Genomic DNA, 15986 nt, shown 5'->3' on the forward strand with positions numbered 1-15986 from the left:
ACCATATATATCCCATGGCAAATTGCCTGTATTGGCTGTAAATGGTCTTTTCCATCTATTATGTCAGTGGTTACATGCTTGCTAAATAAATCTTAATAACTTTTGATGCTTTTGTGCTTAAATGCCTTAAAGGCCTTAACTGCTTGAACCCCGATAAATGCTGCTTGCAGCTTTAATTAGGGGTTCAAGCACGAAGTGCTGAAACCCTATTGTAATTGTGCTGATTTTTATTATTAGGGGTTCAAGCACGAAGTGCTGAAACCCTATTGTAATTGTACTGATTTTTATTATTATTATTATTATTATTCTCCCCTAAAACGCATCGTGCAGCCCAAACCGTAAGAGCTGGAACCTTGAAACTTGGCCAAATGGTAGTCCTCAATTTGGGGAGAACCTATCAAAGTATGACCCAGATTGGCCCATAGGTGGCGCTATAGCAACCAAAAGCGCGGAACTGCTCATAACTCCTAGACCGTATGTCGTAGACTCAAGTGTCCTATATCATTGGAAAGCTGGACGCCTGAAGGTCAAAACGTATATCTCCGATTTTATTTCAGGTATGCAAATTTTTCCGCCATTTTGAATTTTGTCAAAAACCTACTTTTGCGAACTAGTCCCTGGTTTTTCACCCGATCGGAACCAAAGCAGTGCAGAAATGTTCTTTGGAGTCTGAAGATCAATAATTATCGAAAAAAAGTCGAAATTTCGATTCCTGGTCGCTAGGGGGTGATAAATTAATGTTGTGGGAGGAGCCTATTTTACTAAAATGGCTATAACTCGAAAAGGAAATGAGATATCTTCACCAAACTTGGTACACATGTGTAAGAGTTCAATCTGGGGTCATAGTAAAAAAATGTCGACGATTGATCACTAGGTGGCGCTATAACATGAAAAAAAACATGAAAAGGGCTATGACCACGTGACCGTTTGTCCGATTGACTTGAAAATTGGTATGCAGTGTCTTGGTCCAAGGTGCCATGTATGTCTATGAGGACTTTGGCGTATCTCGAAAAACATGGCCGCCATCGACCAATGAAATTTGAGCACCTATTAGACAAGGTTAACGGAGGCCGATCGGAACGAAACTCGATGGGCATGTTCAACTCATGGCCCTAGAGGTCTGTAAGAATTTTGAAAGAAATCGGCCACTAGTTGGCGCTAACGAGTTTTATGGCTCTGTAATCACGTGGTGTTACACTTATTGTCACAAAATGCATATCATTTGATAGATCTGCTCATGCTGAACAACTTTGCCTCAAGAACCATTGCTGTCAATCAAACCGTTCATTAAATATTCGCAATTATGTTAAAAACCTACTTTTGCGAACTAGTCCTAGGTTTTTTGCCCGATCGGAACAAGACCAGTCTAGGGTAATTCTCTGGACTCTCTAGATCAATAATTATCAAAAAAAGTTCAACTTTAGCATTTTTCGCATGGGTATATTGGGTCATAATGAAAATGGGCGTGGCAAAATGCATTTAAAAGCCTATAAATCCTAAACGAAAACTCAGAACTTCACAAAAATTGGTGAGCATATGTACCATAACAGTCTAAACAAGCATGTAAAATTTCATGAAGATCGTACGATAGGTGGCGCTATAACTGTTAAAAAGCTTTGAAAACCATATATTTCCTATGGTAAATTGCCTGTTTTGGCTGTAAATGGTCTTTTCCATCTATTATTTCAGTGGTTAAAAGCTTTACAAATAAAACTTAATGTCTTAAATGCTTATGTGCTTAAAGGCCTTAAATGCTTGAACCCCGATAAATGCTGCTTGCAGCTTTAATTATTATTATTATTATTATTCTGCCGTAAAACGCATCGTGCAGCCCAAACCGTAAGAGCTGGAACTTTGAAACTTTGACAGATGGTAGTACAAAAATCGAGGAAAGGTTCAGAGATTATGACCCCGATTGGCCCATAGGTGGCGCTATAACAACCAAAAGCGCGAAACTGCTCATAACTCCTAGACCGTATGGCGTAGACTCAAGTGTCTTATATCATTGGAAAGCTGGATGCCTGACGAACAAAACGTATATCTCCGATTTTATTTCCGCCATGATAGATTTTCCGCCATTTTGAATTTTGTCAAAAATCTACTTTTGCGAACTAGTCCCTGGTTTTTTGCCCGATTGGAACCAAACTAGTGCAGAAATGTTCTCTGGAGACTGAATATCAATAATTATCGAAAAAAAGTGGAAATTTCGATTCACGGTCGCTAAGGGGCGCCAAAACGTACGTTGTGGGAGGGGCCTATTTTACTAAAATGGCTATAACTCCCGATGTAAATGAGGTATCTTCACCAAACTTGGTACACATGTGTATGAGCTTACTCTGGGGTCACAGTAAAAAAATCGCGACGATTGGCCTCATGGTGGCGCTATAAAATGAAAAAAACATAAAACAGGCTATAACCACCTGACCGTTAGTCCGATTGACTTGAAAATTGGTATGCAGTGTCTTGGTCCAAGGTGCCATGTATGTGTATGAGGACATTGGCGTATCTAAAAAAACATGGCCGCCATCGGCCAACGAAGTTTGAGCACCTATTAGACAAGGTTAACGGAGGCCGATCGGAACGAAACTCAATGGGCATGTTCGGCTCATGGCCCTAAAGGTCTGTAAGAATTTTGAAAGAAATCGGCCACTAGTTGGCGCTAACGAGTTTTACGGCTCTGTAATCACGTGGTGTTACAAATATCCACACAATATGCATATCATTTGATAGATCTCCTCATCCTGAACAACTTTGCCTCAAGAACCATTGCTGTCAATCAAACTGTTCATTAATTATTCATTAATATGTTAAAAACCTACTTTTGCGAACTAGTCCTAGGTTTTTTGCCCGATCGGAACCAGACCAGTGTAGGACAATTCTCTGGACTCTCTAGATCAATAATTATCAAAAAAAAGTTGAACTTTTGCATTTGGATGGCTGTAATAGGGTCATTTATAAAACGGGCGTGTCAAAATACATTAAAAAGCCTATAAATCCTAAATAAAAACTCAGAACTTCACAAAAATTGGTCAGCATATGTGACATAACATCATTAACAAGCATGAAAAATTCTATGGAGATCGGACGATAGTTGGCGCTATAACTGTTAAAACGCTTTAAAACCATATATTTCCTATGGTAAATTGCCTGTATTTGCTGTAAATGATGTCTTCTATCTTTTATCATATAATGTTCATATCATAATGTTCAAAACCAGTGCAGCACAATTCTCTGAACTCTCTAGATCAATAATTATCAGAAAAAAAGTTTAACTTCTTCAAAAGGTGATTTTATATGAATATAATGACATATTAAGCCAATAAGTGGTATTTTACTGCCCCCTGCTGTCATTTCATCATACTACTCCCTAATATTGTTATAAAATTCATATTTAGACTTTTTAAAATCATTATTTTAACATTTACAATCACATTTTGTCAAAACTCATCTATTGAGTATTACTATTGACAATTGTGTTACACTGAGATATGGAAATGGACGAAAGTAAATGAATGAAATGAAACGAAAGTGTAACGGCATTTAAGCCACGCCCCCGAATACAAATCCATTCATAACTCGAAAACGGAAAGTCGTTGCGCGCTCAAATTTTGATGGTGAGGACCTCTCCGGGCTCTTGATCGAAACGTGTCGTCGCGGGCCTCGGGAGCGCGCCCCCCGCGCATCGCGAATCCGCGGGACCCCCGATTTTGAACGGCCATTACTCCCGACCCAGACCACCCCGAACATTGTGTGAGAGCTCGTTGGAAAGGGCGCGTCCTTGGCTAGCTTCGATTCAAATGTGGTGTTATTTGCCCTGGGCATTCCAGAGATAATAGCCCGAACAGATATGCCTTATAACAGTCATAACTCCCAGCCCCAATCGCCCAAAAACACATTGATGGTCTCATTCAACAGGGCTCCTCAAGCACTATCTATGCTCTGAGTTTCAGAATTTTTCGCCTTTTGGTTCCTGAGATATAAGTAAAAAAACAAATTCCCATTCATTCAAACACTTCAACTGTAAAATGTAAGCTATAATACCACTGTTGTCCACTAGAGGGAGCAGCAGGATTACGCATGATCTTTTAATTCGCTTCAGTATTGGAAATAAACAAATGCTTTAAGAAGCAATCTTTTTTATTATGATGTTTTTTTTATTATTATGATATTTGTATATATTTTATTTTTTTTTATTATGATTATGAACGGTTTGATTGACATTAGTGATTCTTGAGGCAAAGTTGTTCAAGATGAGGAGATGAAGATATTTTCACAATATCACATCCTAAAAACATTGAAAACATATTTGTCTTTGTGTGTGTGTGTGTGTGTGTGTGTGTGTGTGTGTGTGTGTGTGTGTGGGTTTGTGTGTGTGTCTGTGTGTGTGTAAGCATGCTTAATGGAAAGAACATGAAGAAACTGCTTTGTTTTACTGGTGGATAAAAAAGTATTTCAAATGAAAGTGAGTCAATTAGTGGTCTTCTACTGCCCTCTGCAGGACATTCTACTTAATAAAATATTTTCATCTGTGCTTTTGCATTAGTTTTTGGACTATATCAAATTACTTGCATGAAAATCACCTATTATAACACAGTCATGTTTTGTCAAAGTTTATCACTTCATTTTTACTGAGCTCTCAGTTTGAACAATTCTGCCTCTCAGTGATTAATTTGAAATCTGAAAATGGTGTTATACAGAGGAGATTTGCAATTATCATTTTGTTACCTATCTTTTATTTTAAATATCTCCATCTACAACAAAATGTGTGTGCATGTGTGTGTTCAAGCATGGTTAGTGTATTAAGTATTATTGTTTAAGTATTAATGTTTTCATTTACATTTTAACCACCAGAAGAAGAACACTCATTGGTTCATTCTGCTCACTAAAATATTATTTTTAATTTTTTTTTCCATTTGAAATATTGTTTAAACTTAATAAAATCATTAAAATAACATTTCAAATCATATTTTGTCTGTTTATAAATCCCACAGACTCACATTGGCTGCAATACTAATGTTTTTGTAAAACACAGACCTGATAGTCTAATCTGTGTGTATTGTGCATATATTATTGATATTATTACTATTGCAAATCATGTTATTGTAACTCATATCTTAATAGAATATTATTTGTAATTTTAATTCTTTATTTCTTAAGTGTTTTTTTTTATGATTACTACAGATATTATCACCAAAGATATCAACTACACCTTCACTTTTAGTATTGACACGCTGCACACACAGCACAATCACACACTCACTAATGCATTCAAATAAATGTAATCTTACTGTGCTACTTTATTTGTACATGATTAGAATGAACAGAAATCTAAGACTATTTTTCTTCTTTTGTTAAAGCCATTTCAGACTCCAAGTAAGCATTATATTACTAATCATCTATTTTACAGGTGCCATACAATTGAAAACTGTATTTATCTTGGCATAGTTGAATGATAAGAGTTCTGGACATGGAACTGACATACCGTGAGCCTCAAACACCATTGTTTCCTCCTTCTTGTGTAAATCTCCTGTTTGCAAAAGACCGCTGAAAAATGAGTGAATCCCACCATAACACCGACTGTGACGTTGGAGTCAGGATCATTAATATTTATACCCCCCAAATTTGCATTTTCCAGTCCATGTTCTAGGCCAGGCAGTGTTAATGTGGACCTGCACAGCCGAATCATCAGAAGATCTGCAGGTATTGTGAAGAAGCAAGCAAGGACAATAGTGAAAATGGCAGATCATGGATATAAATGTTATGTCTGAGGCTGTGCTGTGGATTTGAGAACTTTTCATTCCCTTCCCACAAAACTGTCAACAGGCATGGTTGATGTTTACAACAGGATACCTCACCATTTTAATTCAAAGCTGTTAGTTTGCTCTTAACGGAGGCCGATCAGAACGAAACTCGATGGGCATGTTCGACTCGTGGCCCTAGAGGTCTGTAAGAATTTTGAAAAATCAGCCACTAGTTGACGCTAACAGGTTTTACGGCTATGTAATCACGTGATGCATATCATTTGATAGATCTCCTCATACTGAACAACTTTGCCTCAAGAACTACTGCTGTCAATCAATTTGTTCATTAAATACTTGCTATTATGTTAAAAACCTACTTTTGCGAACTAGTCCTAGGTTTTTCGCCCGATCGGAAATATACCAGTGCAGTACAATTCTCTGGAAGCTCTAGATTATTAATTATATAAAAAACTTTAACTTTACCCATTGGGTAGCCATAACAGGATCATTTAGAAAATGGGTATGGCAAAAAACACTCAAAAGCCTGTAAATCCTAAACAAAAACTCAGACAACTCACTAGACTGCCTTATGTGCTTAAAGACCCTAAATGCTTGAACCCCGCTAAATGCTGCTTGCAGCTTTAATTATTATTATTATTATTATTCCGCCGTAAAACGCATCGTGCAGCCCAAACCGTAAGAGCTGGAACTTTGAAACTTTGACAGATGGTAGTACAAAAATCGAGGAAAGGTTCAGAGATTATGACCCCGATTGGCCCATAGGTGGCGCTATAGCAACCAAAAGCGCGAAACTGTTCATAACTCCTAGACCGTATGTCGTAGACTCAAGTGTCTTATATCATTGGAAAGCTGGATGCCTGACGAACAAAACGTATATCTCCGATTTCATTTCCGCCATGATAGATTTTCCGCCATTTTGAATTTTGTCAAAAACCTACTTTTGCGAACTAGTCCCTGGTTTTTTGCCCGATTGGAACCAAACCAGTGCAGAAATGTTCTCTGGAGTCTGAATATCAATAATTATCGAAAAAAAGTGGAAATTTCGATTCACGGTCGCTAAGGGGCGCCAAAACGTACGTTGTGGGAGGGGCCTATTTTACTAAAATGGCTATAACTCCCGATGTAAATGAGGTATCTTCACCAAACTTGGTACACATGTGTATGAGTTCAATCTGGGGTCACAGTAAAAAAATCGCGACGATTGGCCTCATGGTGGCGCTATAAAATGAAAAAAACATAAAACAGGCTATAACCACCTGACCGTTAGTCCGATTGACTTGAAAATTGGTATGCAGTGTCTTGGTCCAAGGTGCCATGTATGTGTATGAGGACATTGGCGTATCTCAAAAAACATGGCCGCCATCGGCCAACGAAGTTTGAGCACCTATTAGACAAGGTTAACGGAGGCCGATCGGAACGAAACTCAATGGGCATGTTCGGCTCATGGCCCTAAAGGTCTGTAAGAATTTTGAAAGAAATCGGCCACTAGTTGGCGCTAACGAGTTTTACGGCTCTGTAATCACGTGGTGTTACAAATATCCACACAATATGCATATCATTTGATAGATCTCCTCATCCTGAACAACTTTGCCTCAAGAACCATTGCTGTCAATCAAACTGTTCATTAATTATTCATTAATATGTTAAAAACCTACTTTTGCGAACTAGTCCTAGGTTTTTTGCCCGATTGGAACCAGACCAGTCTAGGACAATTCTCTGGACTCTCTAGATCAATAATTATCAAAAAAAAGTTGAACTTTTGCATTTGGATGGCTGTAATAGGGTAATTTATAAAATGGGCGTGTCAAAATACATTAAAAAGCCTATAAATCCTAAATAAAAACTCAGAACTTCACAAAAATTGGTCAGCATATGTGACATAACATCATTAACAAGCATGAAAAATTCTATGGAGATCGGACGATAGGTGGCGCTATAACTGTTAAAAAGCTTTAAAATCATATATTTCCTATGGTAAACTGCCTGTATTGGCTGTAAATGGTCTTTTCCATCTCTGATCATATAATTTTCACATCATAATGTTCAAAACTAGTGCAATACAATTCTCTGGACTCACTAGATCAATAATTGTCAGAAAAAGTTGAACTACTTCATTTGGATAGCTATAATAGGTTCACTTCAAAATCTGGCCTTTACCAAGTGTCCCCGAAAGCCTATATCTCTTTAATCAATGCTCAGACCTTCTTAAAAACAAGTCAGAACGTGTGAAATATCACCCTGAACAAGCATGAAAATTTTCAGACAGATCGGACAAAATTTGCCTCTATAACAGTTAAAAAGGTGAAAATGATATGAATTAATGGCATGTTAAGCCAATAAGTGGTATTTTACTGCCCCCTGCTGTTTAAAATAGTCATTGTCTCATATTGGTATTGGTATCAGCCATGGTAAATCATGATAAATGATGGTGTGTGTGTGTGTGTGTGTGTGTGTGTGTGTGTGTGTGTGTGTGTGTGTGTGTGTGTGTGGTACAAATATAACGAAGGTTTTATTTTCCAACATGAAAACAAACATAACAGAGTGCTAGTGCACAAACAATAACCGACAATGATAATGGATGAGAGGGGAACTTAAATACACAGATCAAGACGAGGACAACAGGTGACGGTTATGATGATGAGGAGCAGGTGATGATGAGGAGGGTGATGAGGAGCAGGTGCAGGTGATGACGACAGATGGTGAATGTGATGAAGACAGAAGGTGAATGTGATGAAGGTGAATGAGACACCAATATCACTGAAACATTTGTGTGTGTGTGTGTGTGTGTGTGTGTGTGTGTGTGTGTGTGTGTGTGTGTGTAGCATTATTGTGTGTAGCATATGTAGCAAGTATGCATTATTGAGTTAACATGGAAACACTGGTTTGCTTTAGTGCAGAAAACTGGTCAAAATCATGAGGTTTAAAGTGAAAGTGAGCCAATAAGTGGTCTTCTACTGCCCTCTGCTGGCCATTCTACTTATTAATTAAATTTTTCCACATGTGCTTGCATTTATACTTGAATACACACTAAAAATCACTTATATAGCAATAACTATTATAACACAATCATATTTTGTCAGTGTTAATCACTTTATTTGCACTGACACTTCAAATAATTGCTAGTAATGTGATAAATCAGGCTAGAAACATGGTAAATCAAAGTAAATAATACTAGATTGTCGTTTATCTCCTGGTAAATAATACTAGAACGTGGTATATCATGGTAAATCATGGTTAACTATGCTGTGTGTGTGTGTGTGTGTGTGTGTGTGTGTGTGTGTGTGTGTGTGTGTGTGTGTGTGTAAGCATGCATTGAGTTAACATGGATAAACTGGTTTGCTTTAGTGCAGAAAACTGGTTTAAAGTGAAAGTGAGCCAATAAGTGGTCTTCTACTGCCCTCTGCTGGCCATTCTACTTATTAATGAAATATTTCAACATGTGCTTGCATTCATACTTGAATACACACTAAAAAAATCACTTATATAGCAATAACTATTATAACACAATCATATTTTGTCAGTGTTAATCACTTTATTTGCACTGACACTTCAAATAATTGCTAGTAATGTGATAAATCAGGCTAGAAACATGGTAAATCAAAGTAAATAATACTAGATTGTCGTTTATCTCCTGGTAAATAATACTAGAACGTGGTATATCATGGTAAATCATGGTTAACTATGCTGTGTGTGTGTGTGTGTGTGTGTGTGTGTGTGTGTGTGTGTGTAAGCATGCATTGAGTTAACATGGAAAAACTGGTTTGCTTTAGTGCAGAAAACTGGTTTAAAGTGAAAGTGAGCCAATAAGTGGTCTTCTAGTGCCCTCTGCTGGCCATTCTACTTAATAATGAAATATTTTACATGTGCTTTTGCATTCATACTTGGACACACTAAAAATCACGTATATAACTAACTATTATAACACAATAATATTTTGTCAGTGTTCATCACCTCATTTGCACTGACACTTCACATAATTGCTAGTAATGTGGTTAATCATGCTAGAAACATTGTAAATCATAGTAAATAATACTGAAATGAGGTGTATCAAGGTAAATCATGCTAGAATCCTAATAAATCATTCTGGAACATGGTATATGATAGTAAATCATGCTAGAATCATATTAAATAATTCTAGAATGTGGCAAATCGTTGTGGGAGGAGCCTATTTTACTCAAATGGCTATAACTCAAGAAGTAAATGAGATATCTTCACCAAACTCAGTACACATGTGTATGGGTTCAATTTGAGGTCACAGTAAACAATTTTATGGAGATCGGACCATAGGTGGCGCTATAACTGTTAAAAAGCTTTAAAACCATATATATCCCATGGCAATTTGCCTGTATTGGCTGTAAATGGTCTTTTCCATCTATTATGTCAGTGGTTACATGCTTGCTAAATAAATCTTAATGACTTTTGATGCTTTTGTGCTTAAATGCCTTAAAGGCCTTAACTGCTTGAACCCCGATAAATGCTGCTTGCAGCTTTAATTATTATTATTATTCTTCTGCCGTAAAACGCATCGTGCAGCCCAAACCGTAAGGGCTAGAGCATTGAAACTTTGCCAGATGGTAGTACAAAAATCGAGGAGAGGTTCAGAGATTATGACCCCGATTGGCCCATAGGTGGCGCTATAGCAACCAAAAGCGCAAAACTGCTCATAACTCCTAGACCGTATGTCGCAGACTCAAGTGTCTTATATCATTGGAAAGCTGGACGCCTGACGAACAAAACGTATATCTCCGATTTCATTTCCGTCATGATAGATTTTCCGCCATTTTGAATTTTGTCGAAAATCTACTTTTGCGAACTAGTCCCTGGTTTTTTGCCCGATCGGAGCCAAACCAGTGCAGAAATGTTCTCTGGAGTCTGAAGATCAATAATTATCGAAAAAATGTTGAAATTTCGATTCATGGACGCTAGGGGGCGCAAAATAATCGTTGTGGGAGGAGCCTATTTTACTAAAATGGCTATAACTTAAAAAGTAAATAAGATAGCTTCACCAAACTCGGTACACATGTGTATGGGTTCATTCTGGGGTCACAGTAAAAAAATCGCGACGATTGAACACTAGGTGGCGCTATAACATGAAAAAAACATGAAAAGGGCTATAACCACCTGACCGTTAGTCCGATTGACTTGAAAATTGGTATGCAGTGTCTTGGTCCAAGGTGCCATGTATGTCTATGAGGACATTGGCGTATCTCAAAAAACATGGCCGCCATTGGCCAATGAAGTTGAGCACCTATTAGACAAGGTTAACGGAGGCCGATCGGAACGAAACTCGATGGGCATGTTCGACTCATGGCCCTAAAGGTCTGTAAGAATTTTGAAAGAAATCGGCCACTAGTTGGCGCTAACGAGTTTTTTGGCTCTGTAATCACGTGGTGTTACACTTATCGTCACAAAAAGCATATCATTTGATATATCTGCTCATGCTGAACAACTTTGCCTCAAGAACCATTTCTGTCAATCAAACCGTTCATTAAATATTCATGAATATGTCTAAAACCTACTTTTGCGAACTAGTCCTAGGTTTTTTGCCCGATCGGAACCAGACCAGTCTAGGACAATTCTCTGGACTCTCTAGATCAATAATTATCAAAAAAAAGTTGAACTTTTGCATTTGGATGGCTGTAATAGGATCATTTATAAAATGGGCATGGAAAAATACATTAAAAAGCCTATAAATCCTAAATAAAAACCCAGAACTTCACAAAAATTGGTGAACTTATGTGACATAACATCATTAACAAGCATGCAAAATTTCATGGAGATCGGACGATAGGTGGCGCTATAACTGTTAAAAATCTTTAAAACCATATATTTCCTATGGTAAACTGCCTGTATTGACTGTAAATGGTCTTTTCCATCTCTGAATATATAATTTTCATATCATAATGTTAAAAACTAGTGCAATACAATTCTCTGGACTCACTAGAACAATAATTGTCAGAAAAAGTTGAACTACTTCATTTGGATAGCTATAATAGGTTCACTTCAAAATGTGGCCTTTACCAAGTGTCCCCGAAAGCCTATATCTCTTTAATGAATGTTCAAACCTTCTTAAAAACAAGTCAGAACATGTGAAATATCACTCTGAACATGCATGAAAATTTTCAGACAGATCTGACAAAATTTGCCTCTATAACAGTTAAAAAGGTGAAAATGATATGAATATAATGACATATTAAGCCAAGAAGTGGTATTTTACTGCCCCCTGCTGTTTAAAATAGTCATGTTGTCATATTGTTCTATAATTTATATTTAGACTTTATAAAATCACTATTTTAACATTTACAATTACATTTAGTCAAAAATCCATCTGTTAAATTATTAGTATTGACAGTTTGATCACATCATATATTTCAAATGTCTGTATCTACAATATAATGTGTGTGTGTAGTCTAAGGTTTCTGAATAAATTCTGAATGATCTGATTAATAGCTTACAAAGACTTTGTGAAATGTTTATAGACCATTCAAATATATTTTCATAATGACATATCCCAATAGCATTGAAAAAACAACATTTGTCTTGTGTGTGTGTGTGTGTGTGTGTGTGTGTTAACATGCATTATGGATTTAAAATGGAAAAACTGGTTTGCTTTAGTGCAGAAAAATGGTGAAAATCAAGAAGTTTAAAGTGAAAGTGAGCCAATATGTGGTCTTCTACTGCCCTCTGCTGGCCATTCTACTTATTAATGTCTACCCACATATGCTTTTGCATTCATTAGACACTAAAAATCACTTATATAACAATAAAACACTAAAAAATCACTTATATAACAATTACTATTGTAGCACAATCATATTTTGTCAGAGTTTATCACTTCATTTTTACTGATACTTCACATAATTGCTAGCAATGTGGTAAATCATGGTTAAATCACACTAAAAACATGGTAAATCAATAAATGATACTAGAATGTGGTGTATCAAGGTAAATCATACTACAATCCTGGTACATCATTCTAGAACATAGTATATCATGGTACATCATGCTAGAACATGGTAAATCATGGTAAACTATGCTAGAACAGGGTAAATCATGGTAAGCCATGATAAATCATAATAAACTATGGTAAATCATGTTAGAATGTGGTATATCATGGTAAATCATGCTAGAACATGGTAAATCATGGTAAACTATGCTAGAACAGGGTAAATCATGGTAAACTATGATAAATCATGATAAACTATGGTAATCCATGCTAGAATCACAGTAAACAATGGTAAATCATACTAGAATGTAGTATATCATGGTAAATTATGCTAGAATATGGCAAATCATGCTAGAATCATAGTAAATAATACTAGAATGTGCTAAATTGTTTTGGGAGGAGCCTATTTTACTAAAATGGCTATAACTCAAGAAGTAAATGAGATATCTTCACCAAACTCAGTACACATGTGTATGGGTTCAATTTGAGGTCACAGTAAACAATTCTATGGAGATCGGACCATAGGTGGCGCTATAACTGTTAAAAAGCTTTAAAACCATATATATCCCATGGTAAACTGCCTGTATTGGCTGTAAATGGTCTTTTCCATCTATTATGTCCGTGGTTACATGCTTGCTAAATAAATCTTAACTTTTGATGCTTTTGTGCTTAAATGCTTAAAAGGCTTTAACTGCTTGAACCCCGATAAATGCTGCTTGCAGCTTTAATTATTATTATTATTCTTCCCTAAAACGCATCGTGCAGCCAAAACCGTAAGGCCTAGAGACGTGATACTTGGTCAAATGGTAGTAGTATTGCTCGCTACTCAGATACACGGACTTAGCCAAATCGGCCCATAGGTGGCGCTACAGCAACCAAAAGCGCAAAACTGCTCAGAACTCCTAGACCGTATGTCGTAGACTCAAGTGTCTTATATCATTGGGAAGCTGGATGCCTGACGAACAAAACGTATATCTCCGATTTCATTTCCGCCATGATAGATTTTCCGCCATTTTGAATTTTGCCAAAAACCTACTTTTGCGAACTAGTCCTAGGTTTTTCGCCCGATCGGAACCAAACCAGTACAGAAATGTTCTCTGGAGTCTGAATATCAATAATTATCGAAAAAAGTTGAAATTTCGATTCACGGACGCTAAGGGGCGCCAAAACGTACGTTGTGGGAGGGGCCTATTTTACTAAAATGGCTATAACTCCAGAAGTAAATGAGGTATCTTCACCAAACTCGGTACACATGTGTAAGAGGTCAATATGAGGTCACAGTAAAAAAATCGCGGCGATTGGCCACATGGTGGCGCTATAACTTGAAAAAAACATAAAACAGGCTTTAACCACCTGACCGTTAGTCCGATTGACTTGAAAATTGGTATGCAGTGTCTTGGCCCAAGGTGTCATGTATGTCTATGAGGACATTGGTGTATCTCAAAAAACATGGCCGCCATCGGCCAATGAAGTTTGAGCACCTATTAGACAAGGTTAACGGAGGCCGATCGGAACGAAACTCGATGGGCATGTTCAACTCATAGCCCTAGAGGTCTGTAAGAATTTTGAAAGAAATCGGCCACTAGTTGGCGCTAACGAGTTTTACGGCTCTGTAATCACGTGGTGTTACACTTATTGTCACAAAATGCATATCATTTGATAGATCTGCTCATGCTGAACAACATTGCCTCAAGAACCATAGCTGTCAATCAAATCGTTCATTAATTATTCGCGAATATGTTAAAAACCTACTTTTGCGAACTAGTCCCTGGTTTTTCGCCCGATCGGAACCAGACCAGTCTAGGACAATTCTCTGGACTCTCTAGATCAATAATTATCGAAAAAAAGTTGAACTTTTGAATTTTTCGTATGGCTATAATTGGGTCATAAAGAAAATGGGCGTGGCAAAATGCACTCAAAAGCTTATAAATCCTAAACGAAAACTCAGAACTTCACGAAAATTGGTGAGCATATGTGCCATAATATTCTAAACAAGCATGCCAAATTTCATGTTGATCGGACCATAGGTGGCGCTATAACTGTTAAAAAGGTTTGAAAACCATATATTTCCTATGGTAAATTGCCTGTATTGGCTGTAAATGGACTTTTCCATCTATTATTTCAGTGGTTAAAAGCTTTCTAAATAAAACTTAATGTCTTAAATGCTTATGTGCTTAAAGGCCTTAAATGCTTGAACCCCGATAAATGCTGCTTGCAGCTTTAATTTTATTTTGTTACTTCGGGGTAGGTACGTGAAATGAATTTCCCGAAAACGCTTTATCTGTAGAGTGGTAAAGGGATCCTCCATAGGGAGAGACTAGTTGGCACTTCAGCACTGCGTTGTCATCGGGTCCAGGTGAAGGTCCTTCGTCAGATCTGGATACGGCCTGGATCCGGCAGGCTGCGGGAAAACCTCGGGATAAACAAAGACACTAAAATTAGCGTAGATTTCATTCTTCTTATGATGTAACGAGTACATCAGGATTTATGGGAAGTGTTCCCGGTTCCGGCTGATCTAATCTATGCAGCCTAATCATTGAATTAAAGAAGTCTATAATGTATTATGTGTATGCTAGGTCAAAGAGATGTGTCTTTAATCTGGCTTTGAACTGACAGTGTGTGTCTGCTTCCCGGACAGTGGTAGGAAGACTGTTCCAAAGTTTTGGCACTAAATAGGAAAAGGATCTACCACCAGCAGTCGATTTTGATATTCTAGGTTTTATCAACTGGCCGGAATTTTGAGATCGCAGTAGACGTGAAGGACTATAATGCATTAAGAGCTCGCTCAAGTACTGGGGAGCTAAACCATTTGGTTCTTTGTAAGTAATCAGCAATATTTAAAAATGTATACATAGGGCTGGGCGATATGGCCAAAAAAAATATCACGATAATTTTTTTTATATCAGTCGATACCGATAATTATCACGATAAAAGTCAAATCTTTATTTCTTTAAAGTTTAAAGGCAGATTTTTGCTCCTAAGTGAAAGTTGTAGAAACCAGAGCGTTAATTGTGGTTTTAAACTACTCTTTATTGTCAGAACATATCAGGACAAACACTTGCCAAACAGGTGAACATTTCACAAATCTGAGGTAGAACATTCAAACATTTGTCATTTTTCCTTAACAAAATAAATATATTTATTGGACAATTTCTTAGTTTCTGCATGTGCTAATTTTTGGGGGGGTAAAATGTAATAATCTGACTGTTTGAGTTTTATTAAACTTAACCATTGGTCATCCAGTATCATGCATTTAGATCATGACAACCACAGATGAA

The 15986-nt window shown here is 37.1% G+C and overlaps 1 protein-coding gene across 4 annotated transcripts in view; it reads left to right on the forward strand.

Moving 5' to 3' along the window:
• med1 (mediator complex subunit 1) overlaps positions 1–15986 on the forward strand; it is a 266384-nt gene that overhangs the window by 140580 nt on the left and 109818 nt on the right. Inside the window, exon 1 of one of the 4 annotated variants that reach the window (XM_081394649.1) lies at positions 8372–8498. The exons of 2 other annotated variants lie outside the window; for them this stretch is intronic. Coding sequence is in view for 1 of the 2 variants with exons in the window: in XM_081394648.1 (XP_081250774.1) it covers positions 8449–8483 (35 nt within the window). In the remaining variant the exon portion in view is untranslated. Of the gene's footprint in view, positions 1–8371; positions 8499–15986 lie in introns of those variants that run through there. One more of the 4 variants, XM_081394648.1, reaches the window with a different exon arrangement.

Source organism: Scardinius erythrophthalmus, assembly GCF_964197995.2.
Source record: "Scardinius erythrophthalmus genome assembly, contig: HAP1_SCAFFOLD_94, whole genome shotgun sequence".
In the NCBI taxonomy this organism is placed as follows: domain Eukaryota; kingdom Metazoa; phylum Chordata; class Actinopteri; order Cypriniformes; family Leuciscidae; genus Scardinius; species Scardinius erythrophthalmus.